At 40.0% G+C, this 14,278-nt stretch overlaps 1 protein-coding gene across 1 annotated transcript in view; it reads right to left on the bottom strand.

Moving 5' to 3' along the window:
* Positions 1-14,278, bottom strand: part of LOC150075208 (extended synaptotagmin-2-like) — a 301,413-nt gene that overhangs the window by 121,624 nt on the left and 165,511 nt on the right. Inside the window, exon 15 of the mRNA XM_090388399.1 lies at positions 5,383-5,468. Within this exon, the coding sequence (XP_090244525.1) occupies positions 5,383-5,468 (86 nt within the window). The remainder of the gene's footprint in view (positions 1-5,382; positions 5,469-14,278) is intronic.

Raw genomic sequence — 14,278 nt, 5'->3', positions numbered from 1 at the left:
GGGAGATTTTAATTTCCCAGATATTGACTGGAATTTGGGGGCTGGATACTCACACACTAGCAGGGCTTTTGTGGATTTATTGGATGATTGTTTTCTACATCAGCATGTTCGGGAGGCAACTAGAGGGAGTAATACTCTTGATTTGATTATCAGCAGTGATTCTTCATGCATTAAGAATCTGCAGATAAACGAACCACTAGGTGGCAGTGATCACAGTGTGCTGAAGTGGGATTTACTCAAAGAGGTAACTACCATTAGGGGTAAAGGGAAGGGTTATTGCTTCCGTAAAGGCGACTACGATGGACTGAGACAGTATTTAAATTCTATACAGTGGGACCAACCAACTGATGATGTTACCAACAGCAAATTCAAAATGGGAAGCATTCAAAGAACTTATCTTGGAAGCTACTAGGCTTTACATACCAACTAAGAAATATTGTTCAAGGTTTAGGCCAAAATGGATGTCAGATGAACTAATGAGGCATATGGCAGAGAAGAAAAATGCATGGGATACTTACAAATTAACACATGACACAGAAGCCTATGATAGATACAAGTTGATATGCAACCAAGTTACAAAGGAGGTTAGGCAGGCGAAGGCAGATTACGAGAAATCCTTGGCAAGGGATGCAAAGAAAAACAGCAAAGAGTTCTTTACTTATGTAAACTCTAGAAGGAAAGGGATGAATCAGATTGGTCCACTTGATATTGATGGGTCAAGTGTTGATGATCCTGCTCAGGTGGCTAACAAACTAAATGAATATTTTGCATCGACATTCACACATGAGGAGTTATTCAGCGAGGGGAATGCCAGAGGTGTATTCAACTCTAGCAGTAAGTTACAGAATCTTGAAATAACTGGGAGTAAAGTGGAGGAGAAACTGTTGAAGATAAACACAAGAAAGGCACCCGGGGTGGATGGGATCTATCCAGTTATATTAAAGGAGGCAGCAAAGGAAGTAAGCAAACCCTTAGCCATAATTATGAGAGCTTCCTTGGACTCAGGGGAGGTACCCATAGACTGGAAATGTGCAAATGTGACCCCAATTCACAAAGGAGGATCAAAGGCTGACACAAGTAATTATAGACCTGTGAGCTTGACTTCTGTTCCAGGAAAATTAATGGAGGCACTGGTTAAAGACCCACTGCAGGATCATTTAGACAAGACTTCAGTTATAGCTCAGACACAGCATGGTTTTGTTAAGGGGAAGTCTTGCCTGACCAACTTGATTGGATACTATGATGCAGTCACAAAAGAACTGGATGCAGGGAATAACTTTGATATTATATACTTGGATCTTAGAAAGGCTTTTGATACTGTTGCACATGGAAGACTGCTACACAAATTGGAGCAGTGTGACATTGGAGGCAAATTGCTGCTATGGATAAAGGGGTGGTTGAGGGGTAGAAGACAGAGAGTGGTAATCAATGGACACTGCTCACCGTGGACTAATGTTATTAGTGGAGTCCCTCAGGGCTCAGTGTTGGGTCCATTATTGTTTTCTGTATTTATAAATGATACTGATGATGGTATATCAAGCTTAATGTCCAAGTTTGCAGACAATACAAAGGTTGGCAGGGTTGTCAAGGACACTACTGACACTATGCTGCTGCAACAGGATCTGGAAAGGTTGAGCAGATGGGCTGAGAGGTGGCAAATGAAGTTTAACATTGACAAATGTAAAGTACTACACATGGGAAACAGCAACCCCAGAGCAACGTATCAACTCTGTGGTACTACACTGACAGTGGTAGAGAATGAAAGGGACTTGGGGGTGGTTGTGCAGGCAGATATGAAGTTCTCTGAGCAGTGCAGACGGGCTGCAAGAGTAGCTCATGGAGTATTGTCAATGATATACAGGAATTTTTCCAGCAGGGATAAGGAGGTGATTATTCCATTGTATAAGGCAATGGTCAGGCCACACCTAAAGTACTGTATACAGGTCTGGAGGCCTCATTTCAAGAAGGATGTAGAGCTGCTGGAATGAGTACAGAGAAAGGCAACAAGATTAGTGAATGGAACAAAGGGGTGCTCTTACGAAGAAAGGCTTAAGTTTTGCAAATTACAGTGTCTGGAGACTAGGCACCAGCGAGGTGATCTGATAGAGGTGTATAAAGCCTTGAATGGTTTAAGCATGCTCAATGCTGATGGGATTCTTCCTCTAGCTCAGAAAAATCACCTGAGAGGGCATAAATTCAAATTGAGGAAAGACAGATGTAGGATAGACGTGCGGAAATTTGCCTTTAGCCAGCGGGTGGTTGGTTGGTGGAACAGACTTCCATCCCTTGTGGTGGAGGTTGATAGCCTAAATAAGTTTAAGGCTCAGCTGGACAGGTATTTTGAACGAACAGAGGGGTGAAGTGGAAGTGGGTTTTTTTTTTTTTTTTGGCTGATGCTGCATAAGCTTGCTTTCTTGCATCAAATGCCTCTACTAATGCTAAAGCCCAAAGACAAGACCAAAAGACTAAAAGCCAAAAAAAGAGGACAGCACTGCAAGGAGGAAAATAGTAAATGTCAGTCATAGTACAGAAGGACTGATTTGTAGTATCACAGAGATCTGGATATCTTTTGAGAGAATAACAGATTTGTATAATGCTGATTCTGATAAACAGTAAAGAATGTCTGGATTCTCAGTTTTTAATAAAAATATACCAAAACAATGAAAAAAAAAAAATCTTATTGCTGTGGTGTTCCTGAAAGAATCCATCATATATTACAGAAATGACAACTCTTATGATAGTAACAACACACACACATATATACAGGGTGTCTCAAAAATATTGGTACAAACGTTTAGGGGAGGTAGATAACATCTAAAAAAATGTGAATCACATAGGAACCCATAACCGGAAACATCACCGTAAATCGGTACACGGCGCTTTTCATCAGTTCGCGAGAAGGAAAATTTCTGGTTTACTCATTCAAGCAGTAGTCATTGTACGAAAAGCATGCATCGATATACGAACTGTGAGCTGGCAGACATGCACCTAGTGTATGGATTAGCAGAGGGCAATGGATGAGCCGCTCAACGAATTTATGGAGAACGCTTCCCAGACAGACATGTACCGAACCACCATTTGTTTGTGCGTATGCATCAAAATTTGTGCGATTATGGGTAACTTAGAGGTAACAGGAGTAGTGCAGGCAGACCACGTTCGAGGCAAACTCCTGCCATGAAAGAAAGTGTGTTGAATGCCGTCCAGAATAATCCTACTACCAGCACACATGTCGCTGCCTCTGCCTTAGAAGTGTCTCATTGTAGTGTACAGCATTGTTGTTGGAGTGGGGTTTATTGGTGCAAGGGCTGCTATGACCATATTGCGCCAGTGTACAGCGTGTCTGGCACGACGATTCCTTACACCCCTTTCATCTCCAAAGGGTTCAGTTACTGTTCCCCCAAGATCATTCTGCATGTGTGGCTTTTGCGCAGTGGTTTCTCCAAGAAAGTGTTCAAGACTTGAATTTTCCAGCCTATGTTTTGTTCACGGATGAGGCTTATTTCACTCAGGAAGGCTTATTCAATCAGCACAATGCTCATGTGTGGGCTCACCACAACCCACACGGTATGCGCCCCCCATACGGCACAACATCGCTTCGCAATAAATGTACTGGCAGGTATGGTCGGTGACTGCTTAGTCGGCCCATACCTGTTACCATCCCGCATGAACTCCGCTAAATATCGGATCTTTCTTGAACAAGTTCTACCAGAGTTACTTGACAATGTTCCAGCAAATGTGAGATGCAATATTTGATTTCAACATGACTGGGCGCCTGCCCACTATGGAAGGTCTGTTCGTGACCATTTGAACAGGCATTTTGGGCGTTGATGGATTGGCCGTGGTAGACCTGTTGCCTGGCCCCCACACTCACCTGATTTATCGAGCCTTGATTTCTTTCTGTGGGGGCTCTCAAATCTATCATGCATGAATCGCCTGTGGAGACAGAAATGGATCTCGTGGCGAGACTCTTCTGCGCTGCTGCTACTGTCAAAGAAACTCCAGGTGTGTTCGACCGTGTCCGCCAATCCATGCTGCGTTGGTGTCACGCATGCATCGCGTCTCATGGTGGAACCTTCACGCATCTGTTGTAACAACATGAAATGCATCCATCTTGTACTCCATTGTTAATATTATGTCAAATAAATGTTTGCCACTAATTACTGTCTTGTGTCATTTCTGCTTCTTGTGCCTCTGCTACTACTTTCCCGTGATGATTCCAGTTATGGGTTCCTATGCAATTCACATTCCTTTAGATGTTACCTACCTCCCCTAAACGTTTGTACCAATATTTTTGAGACACCCTGTATATATATATACAGGGTGTCTCAAAAATACAGGGTGATTCACTACCAGTGCGACAAACTTGCAGGAGGTGTAGGGGGATCGGAATCACATAGCATTGCAGGGTCCGAAATGCCTTCATCATGCGGTAGAAGACGTTGAACGGGAGCTCACACGAACAGCGATCCCGCTGGAAGTCAGCACTTGCAAACCAGTTCCCGAGGCAGTAGGTTGGATGAGTATTCAAACGTTGAACTGGCCGACATGTACCTCGTGTATGGAGCTGCGGCTCCATACACGAGGTGTAGGGGGATCGTACCTCGTGTATGGAGCTGCGGCTCCATACACGAGGTACATGTCGGCCAGTTCAACGTTTGAATACTCATCCAACCTACTGCCTCGGGAACTGGTTTGCAAGTGCTGACTTCCAGCGGGATCGCTGTTCGTGTGAGCTCCCGTTCAACGTCTTCTACTGCATGATGAAGGCATTTCGGACCCTGCAATGCTATGTGATTCCGATCCCCCTACACCTCCTGCAAGTTTGTCGCACTGGTAGTGAATCACCCTGTGTGTGTGTGTGTGTGTGTGTGTGTGTGTGTGTGTGTGTGTGTGTGTGTGTGTGTGTGTGTGTGTGTGTGTATTTGAATAATGTTTGAAAACTGAATCTTTCATAATAAAAAATAAAAAGGTAAAGCAAACATCAGAGGCAGCAAAAAGCATATTCCTCTGCATGATGCCTGAAATAAAAAAAAATAAATTAAAATGAGGATTAAAAAATAATGCCAGCTGTATGGCAAGACAGAAGAGCGAAAATAGTCAAAATTAAACAATGATCAAACCAACAGGGCGGGAAGAGAAGGGTAACAAGAGTAAAAATATTGCAGCAGAAACTCTCCAAGATAATTTAGAACATCTAAATGCAAAGATAATAAAATAATAATCAATTAAATTTTGAATGCCAATTAAATAGAAATTTAACGGCACCCCCTATGATAGGCACCAAGTCCCAATCCCAAGCATGCTGGATTTATGAAATTCTACTGTATATTAATTTATAAAAAAAAAAAAAAAAGAATCACGATTACTATTTTAAATACCAACCTGCCCAAAAAGTCATCTTTAGAACTTTGGTCCTCATCCATCACCTCAATACTTAATTCTTGACCAATACATTGATCAATAATCAGCTGTGAAGAAAAATGTAGCTAAATGAGACATAAAATATCTGACTGTCTAAATCAGGGATCTCAAATTCATAAAGGCTTGTGGGAACAACACCACCTCTCTAAAGCAAGAGGTCATACTAGTATGCACAAAATGCACACCAGCCTATGAAGGAAGTACATAAAGAAAAGTGACCCTTATCAGCCTCTGAATAAAATACTAGAAACAATTTTAATAATAACTACTGCAGTGCAACAAAATCTTAAAAAATCCACAAGAAAGTTGTCAGTAGAGACAAATGTCAGAAGTCCAATTATCAGGATAATGTTGCACCAGGATCTCCAGCTGTTTCTCTATAAACTCCTACTTGTTCGGACTTGAAATTATGAGATTATAGTAACAGATACGATAGTAACTATCATATACAGGTTGAAGAATTTAGACAGTTTATTCAGTTCCCAACAGCAAAATTGAAAAGAATCTTACATTGGCTGACATTTATAGTACTTTTGCATGCATTTTCCAGTCATGATTCATGAATTAAAATTTAAAAATCCTTGTGACACTAGGCCAAAATTATGATTACACTAAAACCACTGAGAGAGTTGCAGAAAATGAACTGCCAAGCTTTACTTGGCCTCCATGTTTAAGATCCCTGCTCTAGATTAATATCATAATCAAACTTATATTCAGTTATTTTTTCAATAAAAAACCCAAAATTTATTTATTCTACATCAGTACAAAAGTTTTTATTTTGAACAAATCAAGCCTCTAAAGATCATCACTGACTTTGCTAATGTATTTTGTAAAATGATTACTGAGCAATACCCATTACTTTTCTTTTTAAATAATCATTTAAGCTAAAACAGAAACTGCATCCTTTTGTTAACATTCAATTCAAATTCTTTAATTCATTTAACATTCAATTCAAATTCTTATGTATGAATATGCAGGGAATAACTATGAAGGTTGTTCCAGAGAATAAAAGTAAAGAGACTGAATATAGAAAAAAAAAAAAAAAAAAAAAAAAAATAGTTCAGTGAATTTTGAGTTGAACCTGAAATGGATACTGGCTGTGTGAACATGTTTTAGAGAAATTCGTGGAATTAGATATGACATTACTTTGAAACACAAATCCATATACGTTGAGCGACCAAGTTTTTTAATATACCTCCATCACCCAAAGAATCAACCATTCAGTCATATGTCTGTACCAGCTGTGTGGAGGGATGCAAAACGTAGTGAGCAAATGGGTCGATAGTATGATTTAGGTGATAACGAGCAGTATGATATAATAGCAAGTGCCACTGATGTTGCCTCCCTGCTGAAGTGTTCATGCAAAACAGTGGCTAGTATGTACAAGGAATGGTCAGTCAAAAGCAGTCCAATGGCCAGAGACAGTTTATGTGAAAGATTAACAGAGGGTGAAAAGAATCTGCAATCTAACAGAGGTCAGATGAACAAATCACAGCTCTTGTAAATTAATAGTAGTGAGAAAATAGATATATGAAATATACAATGAGTCAAGTCCTGTCAAAAATGGGGATATAACAGCAGTTGACCTTACCTAGTTCCACTTTTTTCAGCAAAAACAAGCAGCTATAGGTATTAGTACTGAAATAGTCACAATGGACATTTTAAAAGTGGAAAAAAAGGTCACTGTTCCTACGAATCCCAGTTCCAGTTGTTCCAAACTAAACCTACTAAACAGGTGTCTGACAGAAAGCACCTATCCTACGTCCTAGAAAACGGTAATCCTGGAACTTATTTTAAAAAATCTGGACAAGCCTCCACAAATCCAACCTCCTAAAACCCGATTGCCTTGCTCTCTGTAATGGCTAAGTTACAAGAATGCCTTCTCAAGACTGCTTTTGCCTAACCACCAAATATAAAGAACAAAAACTTCCAAACGACAAGCAATTTGTATTCAAAGCAGGCTGCAGCATAGAAGATGCCATCGACAGATTAATCACTCAAGCAACCCCCACACAGCCTTTAAGTACTCCCTTGCAATCGTGGTTGACTTCACCAGGGCCTTGATCAACTATGGTGGCCTAGCGTTCTTCAGAGGTTTCGGCAGTCAAAGTTTCCAACAACCTATACAGCAGCTTAAGATCATATCTAACTGGCAGAAAAGTTTCCAACAGATTCCAGACAGTGACTAGGTACATTAGCATTAGCAGAGGCATATGATGCAAGAAAGCAAGCTTATGCAGCATCAGCAAAAAAAAAAAAAAAAAAAAAAAACGCTCCCATTTCACCCCTCCGTTCATTCCAAATACCAGTCCAGTTCAGCCTTAAATTTATTTAGGCTATCAACTTCCACAACAAAGGAGGAAAGTCTGTTCCACCAACCAACTACCCCCTGGCTAATGGCAACTTCCGCACATCTATCCTACATCTGTCATTCCTCAATTTGAATTTAATGCCCTCTCAGGTGATTATTCTGAGCAAGAGGAAGAATCCCATCAGCACTGAGCATGCTTAAACCATTCAAGGCTTTATACACCTCAATCAGATCACTTCACAGGTGCCTAGTCTCCAGACACTGTAATTTGCAACACTTAAGCCTTTTTTCATAAGAGCAACCCTTTGTTCCATTCACTAATTTTGTTGCCCTTCTCTGTACTTGTTCCAACAGCTCTACATCCTTTTAAACTGAGGCCTCCAGACCTGTATACAGTACTCAAGGTGTGGCCTGACCATTGCCTTATACAAAGGGATAATCACCTCCTTATCCCTGCTAGAAAAATTCTTGTATATCATTGACAAGACACCATGAGCTACTTTTGCAGATTGTCTGCACTACTCAGAAAACTTCATATCTGCATGCACAATTACCCCCAGGTCCTTTTCATTCTCAACCACTGTCAGTGTAGTACCAGAGTTGATACGCTACTCTGGGGTTACTGCTTCCCATATGTAGTACTTTACATTTGTCAATGTTAAACTTTATTTGCCACCTCTCAGTCCATCTGCTCAACTTTTCTAGATCCTGTTGCAGCAGCGTACTGTCATTAGTGTCCTTAACAACCCTACCAACCTTCGTATCGTCTGCAAACTTGCACATTAAGCTTGATATCAATATTATTTATAAATACAAAAAAACAACAATGAACCCAACACTGAACCCTGAGGGACTCCACTAATAACATTAGTCCATGATGAGCAATGTCCCTTGATTATCACTCTGTCTTCTCCCACTCAACCATCCCATTATCCATAGCAGCAATTTGCCTCCGATGCCACACTGCTCCAATTTGTGCAGCAGTCTTCCAGGTGCAACAGTATCAAAAAGCCTTTCTAAGATCCAAATATATGATATCAAAGTTATTCCCTGCATCCAGTTCCTTTGTGACCACATCATAGTATCCAATCAAATTGGTCAGGCAAGACTTACCCTTAACATCCACAGGGCTGTGTACTTGGCCAGTTCCTCTGGTCTATTGTCTTGGACAAGTTTCTGGGAGGGTGGAGCCCTTGGACTTTACAGATGATCTTGTCCTTTTGCTACATGTTGATACCAGGGAAACCCTGGTGACAATTGAAAATGGTGCACTTGTGAAACTTCAGAACTGAGCGGCAGTTCTTAAGTTTCATAGGATAGTCATCTCAGGAGAGAAAACAAAATCCATAATGCTGGCACCGATTTAGGTGCGGGACTGCTGGAACTCACTACAGTGCGGGATCTACAAGTACTATGCCAATAGCGATCACACAGTGGCACCTGCCCCTATAACTTTTAAACCCTTACCCTTTCCCTTACTTCGCCTAAACTAGGGTGGATTAATTCTCACCTATCAATCCACCCAAACTCATCTCCCCTTCTATACCCCACTCTTCATGCTCCTTTTATTTTTTTTTTTACTTGGTCTCCGGCAGGAAGCTCAGGCAACCCTGGCAGAGGACAGCCTGCCTCACCTCCCAGTGGTGGTGGCAGGCAATGTGGGGCCACACTAGAGGCTGTGAAGCCAAGAAGTTAGAATAACAGAACATAACACTACTCTGTCACAAACCAGACATTACACTTTTCTGACTTTTACAGAGATTCTGTACTTCTTCACAAAGTACCATGGTGCAGATGTGGGAAACCACCGGTGGCACCTTCCACAAAACACTATGCCACTATGTTTCAAACTAAGAATAACAAATGTCCTGGTTTTGACCTCTTAGAGATTGAACTCATCAAAAAACTGGCTGAGATTGCAAGAGATAAATTAATAGCTCTATAAAATCATTGCATGACAGAAGGAATATTCCCAAAAATCTGGAAAAAAAGCAGTATTTAGATTAATTCTCAAGAACCCAGAGAAACCCCCCACAGACACAAAGTCATATAGACCAATAGCTCTCCTCCCTGTACTAGGGAAAATATATGAACAATTAATATATAATAGAAAATCTGCATACTACACAGAAGCAGGCTACCACACAAATAATCAGTATGGTTTTAAGCAGGGCTACTCTATGGAGGATGCCATGCCTACTGACTAAAAAATACAAAGTCAAGGTATCAAGATGTTTTTGTTTTAATTGCGGTCTCCAGGATTTCACCTATATGCCAATGTAACATCTGAAAAAGCAAAAGGCCAAGGCCAGCAAGTGTACGTATGCAAGTATGTGTGTTGTTATGCTGAGTGTCGGAACCTAACAACTTTGCAGCTAGCGAGTAGGAGATACCTGGTCCCCTGACTCCCAACCTCGGCCACAAGTGAGGCACGTCAGAGTACTTTTTAACTGAAACTCTTACTAGGACTATCAGGCCAGCCTGAGAGCCCCAAGGTGTTTAGGGAAAGGAAATGGGGATAAGAATGAGAAGTATGGGGATTGGAATGAGGGGAAAATTGGATAGAAGATAATGGGAAGAAGAAATAGATATCCCCTGAAATAGAAGAGAAGAAAGTAAAAAAATATAGAGGAAAAATATGTGTTGGCAATTTCAATAGACTTTGATGGGGCATCTGACTCATCTGGCGACATAGTGTCCTTAGGAGACTTTGCCAGACAAATGTCCCACAAAACCTCTATCAGGTAATAAACAGCTATCTTAAAGACAGAAGTGTATCAGTTCACAACAGGAATTGGCACACCCTGCAAATAAAGGCTGCCCACAGCCTTTATTCAATGCTTGATCTTTTCTTATGGACAACTCTTCTAGATGAATTTCTGGCCTTGGATCTGGGCCCAGTAGAAAGCCTAGCCTTTGCAGACTATTTGATTCTCCTTGCAAAAGGAAACACAAGAGTAGTTGTAGAGCAAAGATCAAATGCTGTCCTCATGCAGCTGCAGGAGTGGTCCCAAGTGCACATGCTCAGAATATCATCTGATAAAACAATCTATATTACTAGAAGGAAAATTTGAACAGAAGACTTCCACAAATCAAAATTAATACAACTACTATCAAAATAGTAACAGAACTGAAATTTTTAGGAGTTGTTTTTGATTCAAAATTAACTTTCTACCCCCATCTGGCATATTTGGCAAAAAAAAGTGAGAAATTATGCAGGCATCCGCCAGCATCAGTAAAGTGGACTGTGGGCTCAAAAGAACGCGCAGTGTTCCTACCTGTTCTAACCTATGGAGCCAGTGCATGGTTCACCTGTATCGCCATAGAAACATGAAAAAACTAGAAACTATCCAGAGAACAATACTTCTCACTATTAAAAGAGCATGCTGCACTGTAAGCCCTCCGGCACTGCAGGTGCTCTCCCACTTTATTTGGAAGTAGCCTTTACTACAGACTTAAAAAGGGCATACCCACAGAATTTCTCCCACTCCAGAGCAGGATGGGCATCATGCTCTGGGTCCCTCTTCTGTCCCCCTTTCAACAAGGTAGGCACTTTCACTACTGTCCCCTCTTTCTCTCTACCACTTTAACCCCCTCCCACTTCATGTCTTCCCACTACTACCTTATAACTTTTATTTATTTGTATTTTTTTTTTTTTTTTTTTTACTGGGCTTTCCCTGCCAGTGCATTACACTCCCTACTGCCTGGCCCACCTCCTCGTGGCAGTGGATGGTAATCATTTCTGTGTGAAAACACAGGTCCCTAGGCAAAGAGGCCAGATGAACAACACAACCCGTGCTAACACTACACAAACACTCACTAACCTACATAAATCTGGCCTTTACAGAGTTTTGTATTCATCACAGTGACTGACACAGAGTTGAGGGGATCCCCGGAGCAGCATTACAAATAACACTGTACACTATGTTCCATGCTGAAAGCAGGACCAACATATGGAAAGCAGCATGAACCAATGAATCAACCATACCAGGTATCAAAACTACAGGGGGGGTCGTGTGGAGAGTGATGATGTGAAGGGTGCTTTTGTGGCACACGTTAGGTCCCTGATAATCATAAATCAATATCTGAATGTCACAGCCTACTTAAACATTGTTACTGACCAGGTCCGAATGATCCATATGACATGGATCATTTGGAAATGGTTCTAGGAACATGAGGATAACTTTACCATACCTCAACAGCTTGCTCAGTCGCTAGATCTCAAACCAACTGAAGGATTAAGTGGGATGAGCTCTTTATGGTAGGTATCTGCCACAGTAAAATCTAAGGCAACTGCAGAACATGAATAAGACTGCAAGGGAAACGGCATCCAACTCTGCATAATACGTTTAGTTCCTCACGTGTAGTCTGTGCCCCAATCACTTGAAGCTGTTACAAAAACTAAAGGAGCTGCTACTCACTATTATGTCAACATACCTAACAAACTGGCCAGCATACATGAAAGGGTGATGGTGTGGACAGAGTGCACTATCATCAAATAGCAATGTACTGTCTGATGAGGAACAGTCCTGAAACACAATGTCACAGCAATATCTTATCTTTTAAGCAAGTGGACAATTAACAAATAGCCTCACCTTACATGAAACACCTTGCATGAGACTATTTTGTTTGAAAGTAGTGCAATATCAGGGCTACTTGTTGTGAAGGCAAAGTTGTTCGGCTGTGAACATTAAGACCATTAACTAAGCAGCTTAAATTGGCACCCAGGAATCTTGCAGGGAGGGCCTCACTCAGGTCTATAAAGCAGCACTGAAATGAACCAGTAAAATGAATGACGATAAAATTTTCACTGTTATAAAAGAATCCAGAATCAGAGGCCATGAATTTAAATTGCAGGAAAATATTTTAAACTGGATTGTAGGTTTTCTTTTAGCCAGGAATTTGTTAATTACTGGAACAAGTTACCTCCATAGGTAGTTTATACTGACAGCTAGGAGAAATTCAAATGTCAGCTGGATAGTTACCTATGTGAGGAGAGAAATGTACGTTGTTTATTTTCTTTATTTTTTATGTATTTATTTTTTATTATTAATTTGCTATTTTTATATACTTATTTTTTTATTGTTAATTTATATTTATTTTATTCAGTTATTTTATTTTATTTTTTTGTCCATGCAGCAAAAGCCCATGGCTTCCTTGCATTATAGCTAATGCTAATATTAATACTAAATCCTGCTGGGTGCAAAACAAATGAAAGGACAAGGTAGTCCAAATTATTATAACTTCTGCATTCATTTTTTTCCAGTTTAAATAATCCGTGACCTTCTTCCTGGTACACGAAGACAGTAGAGTGTGGTAGAGGTGTGGTGGTTCTTAACAATTAGTTCACTGAACATATAATTCATGTTATTTGCTACTACAAATATCAGAAAAAAAAACTTGCAAATTTCATGATAATACACACGAATTAATTTTCTCTCACACAAAAAGACACATTCAGTTGGGCCACAAATCCAGCGGTGCCAACATTCTATTAGTTCTTTGCTCTGGACAGAACTAATAGAATGTTGATAAATATCATCTAATGTTTTGATAAAGCATTTTTTCAAATCATATAATAGTTAAGCTAATGGAAAGGGAGGGGAGTAATTAAAAAGCTTTTAAATCTACATCAATAAAATTCTTAAAGAATGGAAACAAACAATTAACAACGGAATACAGTTGAACAACAGGAATAAAATCCAAACTATATTATATGCTGATGATCGAGTCATAATTGCAAAATCCGAAGATGAACTACAGATAGCAGCAAATGAACTTAATAAAAAAATAGGTAAAAAGTACGAGATGAAACTCTCCACCTCAAAAACAAAATCAGTGGGATTATGTGGAAAAAACATACAAAGAGTCAAAATTGTTATTGATGATAAAATAATAGAACAAATATCTGACTTCACCTATTTGGGAAATTTAATATCAAATGAAGGGAAAGACATCCACACTAAACTACAAAAATATAATAAAATGAATGGAATGATTAAACACCACTTCAGAAAACAAATGACAACTGAAACAAAATTACGACTGCACAACATCACTTCAAAACCAGCTCTCTTCTACAGCTGTGAGACTTGGGTCATAAATAAGAAATATGCACACAAACTAGAAGCAGCACAAATTAGATTTTTAAGACTATTATTAGGCTTTACAAGACAAAACCACCAAAGAAATTTAGATATGCGCGAGAAATTAAAAGTAGATAACATAGAAAATGACATAAAACGGTATCAGGAAAAATGGATCAGCCACATAGAAAGAATGAAATCAGACCGGATCCCAAAATTAGCCTTTAACTACAAACCTACAGGCCAGAGAGATGTTGGTCAACCAAGACAATGATGGCAAGATCAAGACCACCTCCAAGAGCTACAACGGAACAGGTCTTAAAAGACCTAAGCCGGACCAAGTTCGTGATGATGATAATAATAATTTTTCATTCTGGAAGATAACCTGTTAACGACTATGTATGAGTCCCCTCCCTGCCTATTCACAACCTGAAACTCTAAACATCTACTTCTACAAACA

Source organism: Mastigoproctus giganteus, chromosome 14 (assembly GCF_048544385.1).
Source record: "Mastigoproctus giganteus isolate SK-2022 chromosome 14, ASM4854438v1, whole genome shotgun sequence".
NCBI classification, from domain to species: domain Eukaryota; kingdom Metazoa; phylum Arthropoda; class Arachnida; order Uropygi; family Thelyphonidae; genus Mastigoproctus; species Mastigoproctus giganteus.
Note: the sequence above shows the minus strand (reverse complement) of the source record. Positions and strands in the feature narration are given on the sequence as shown.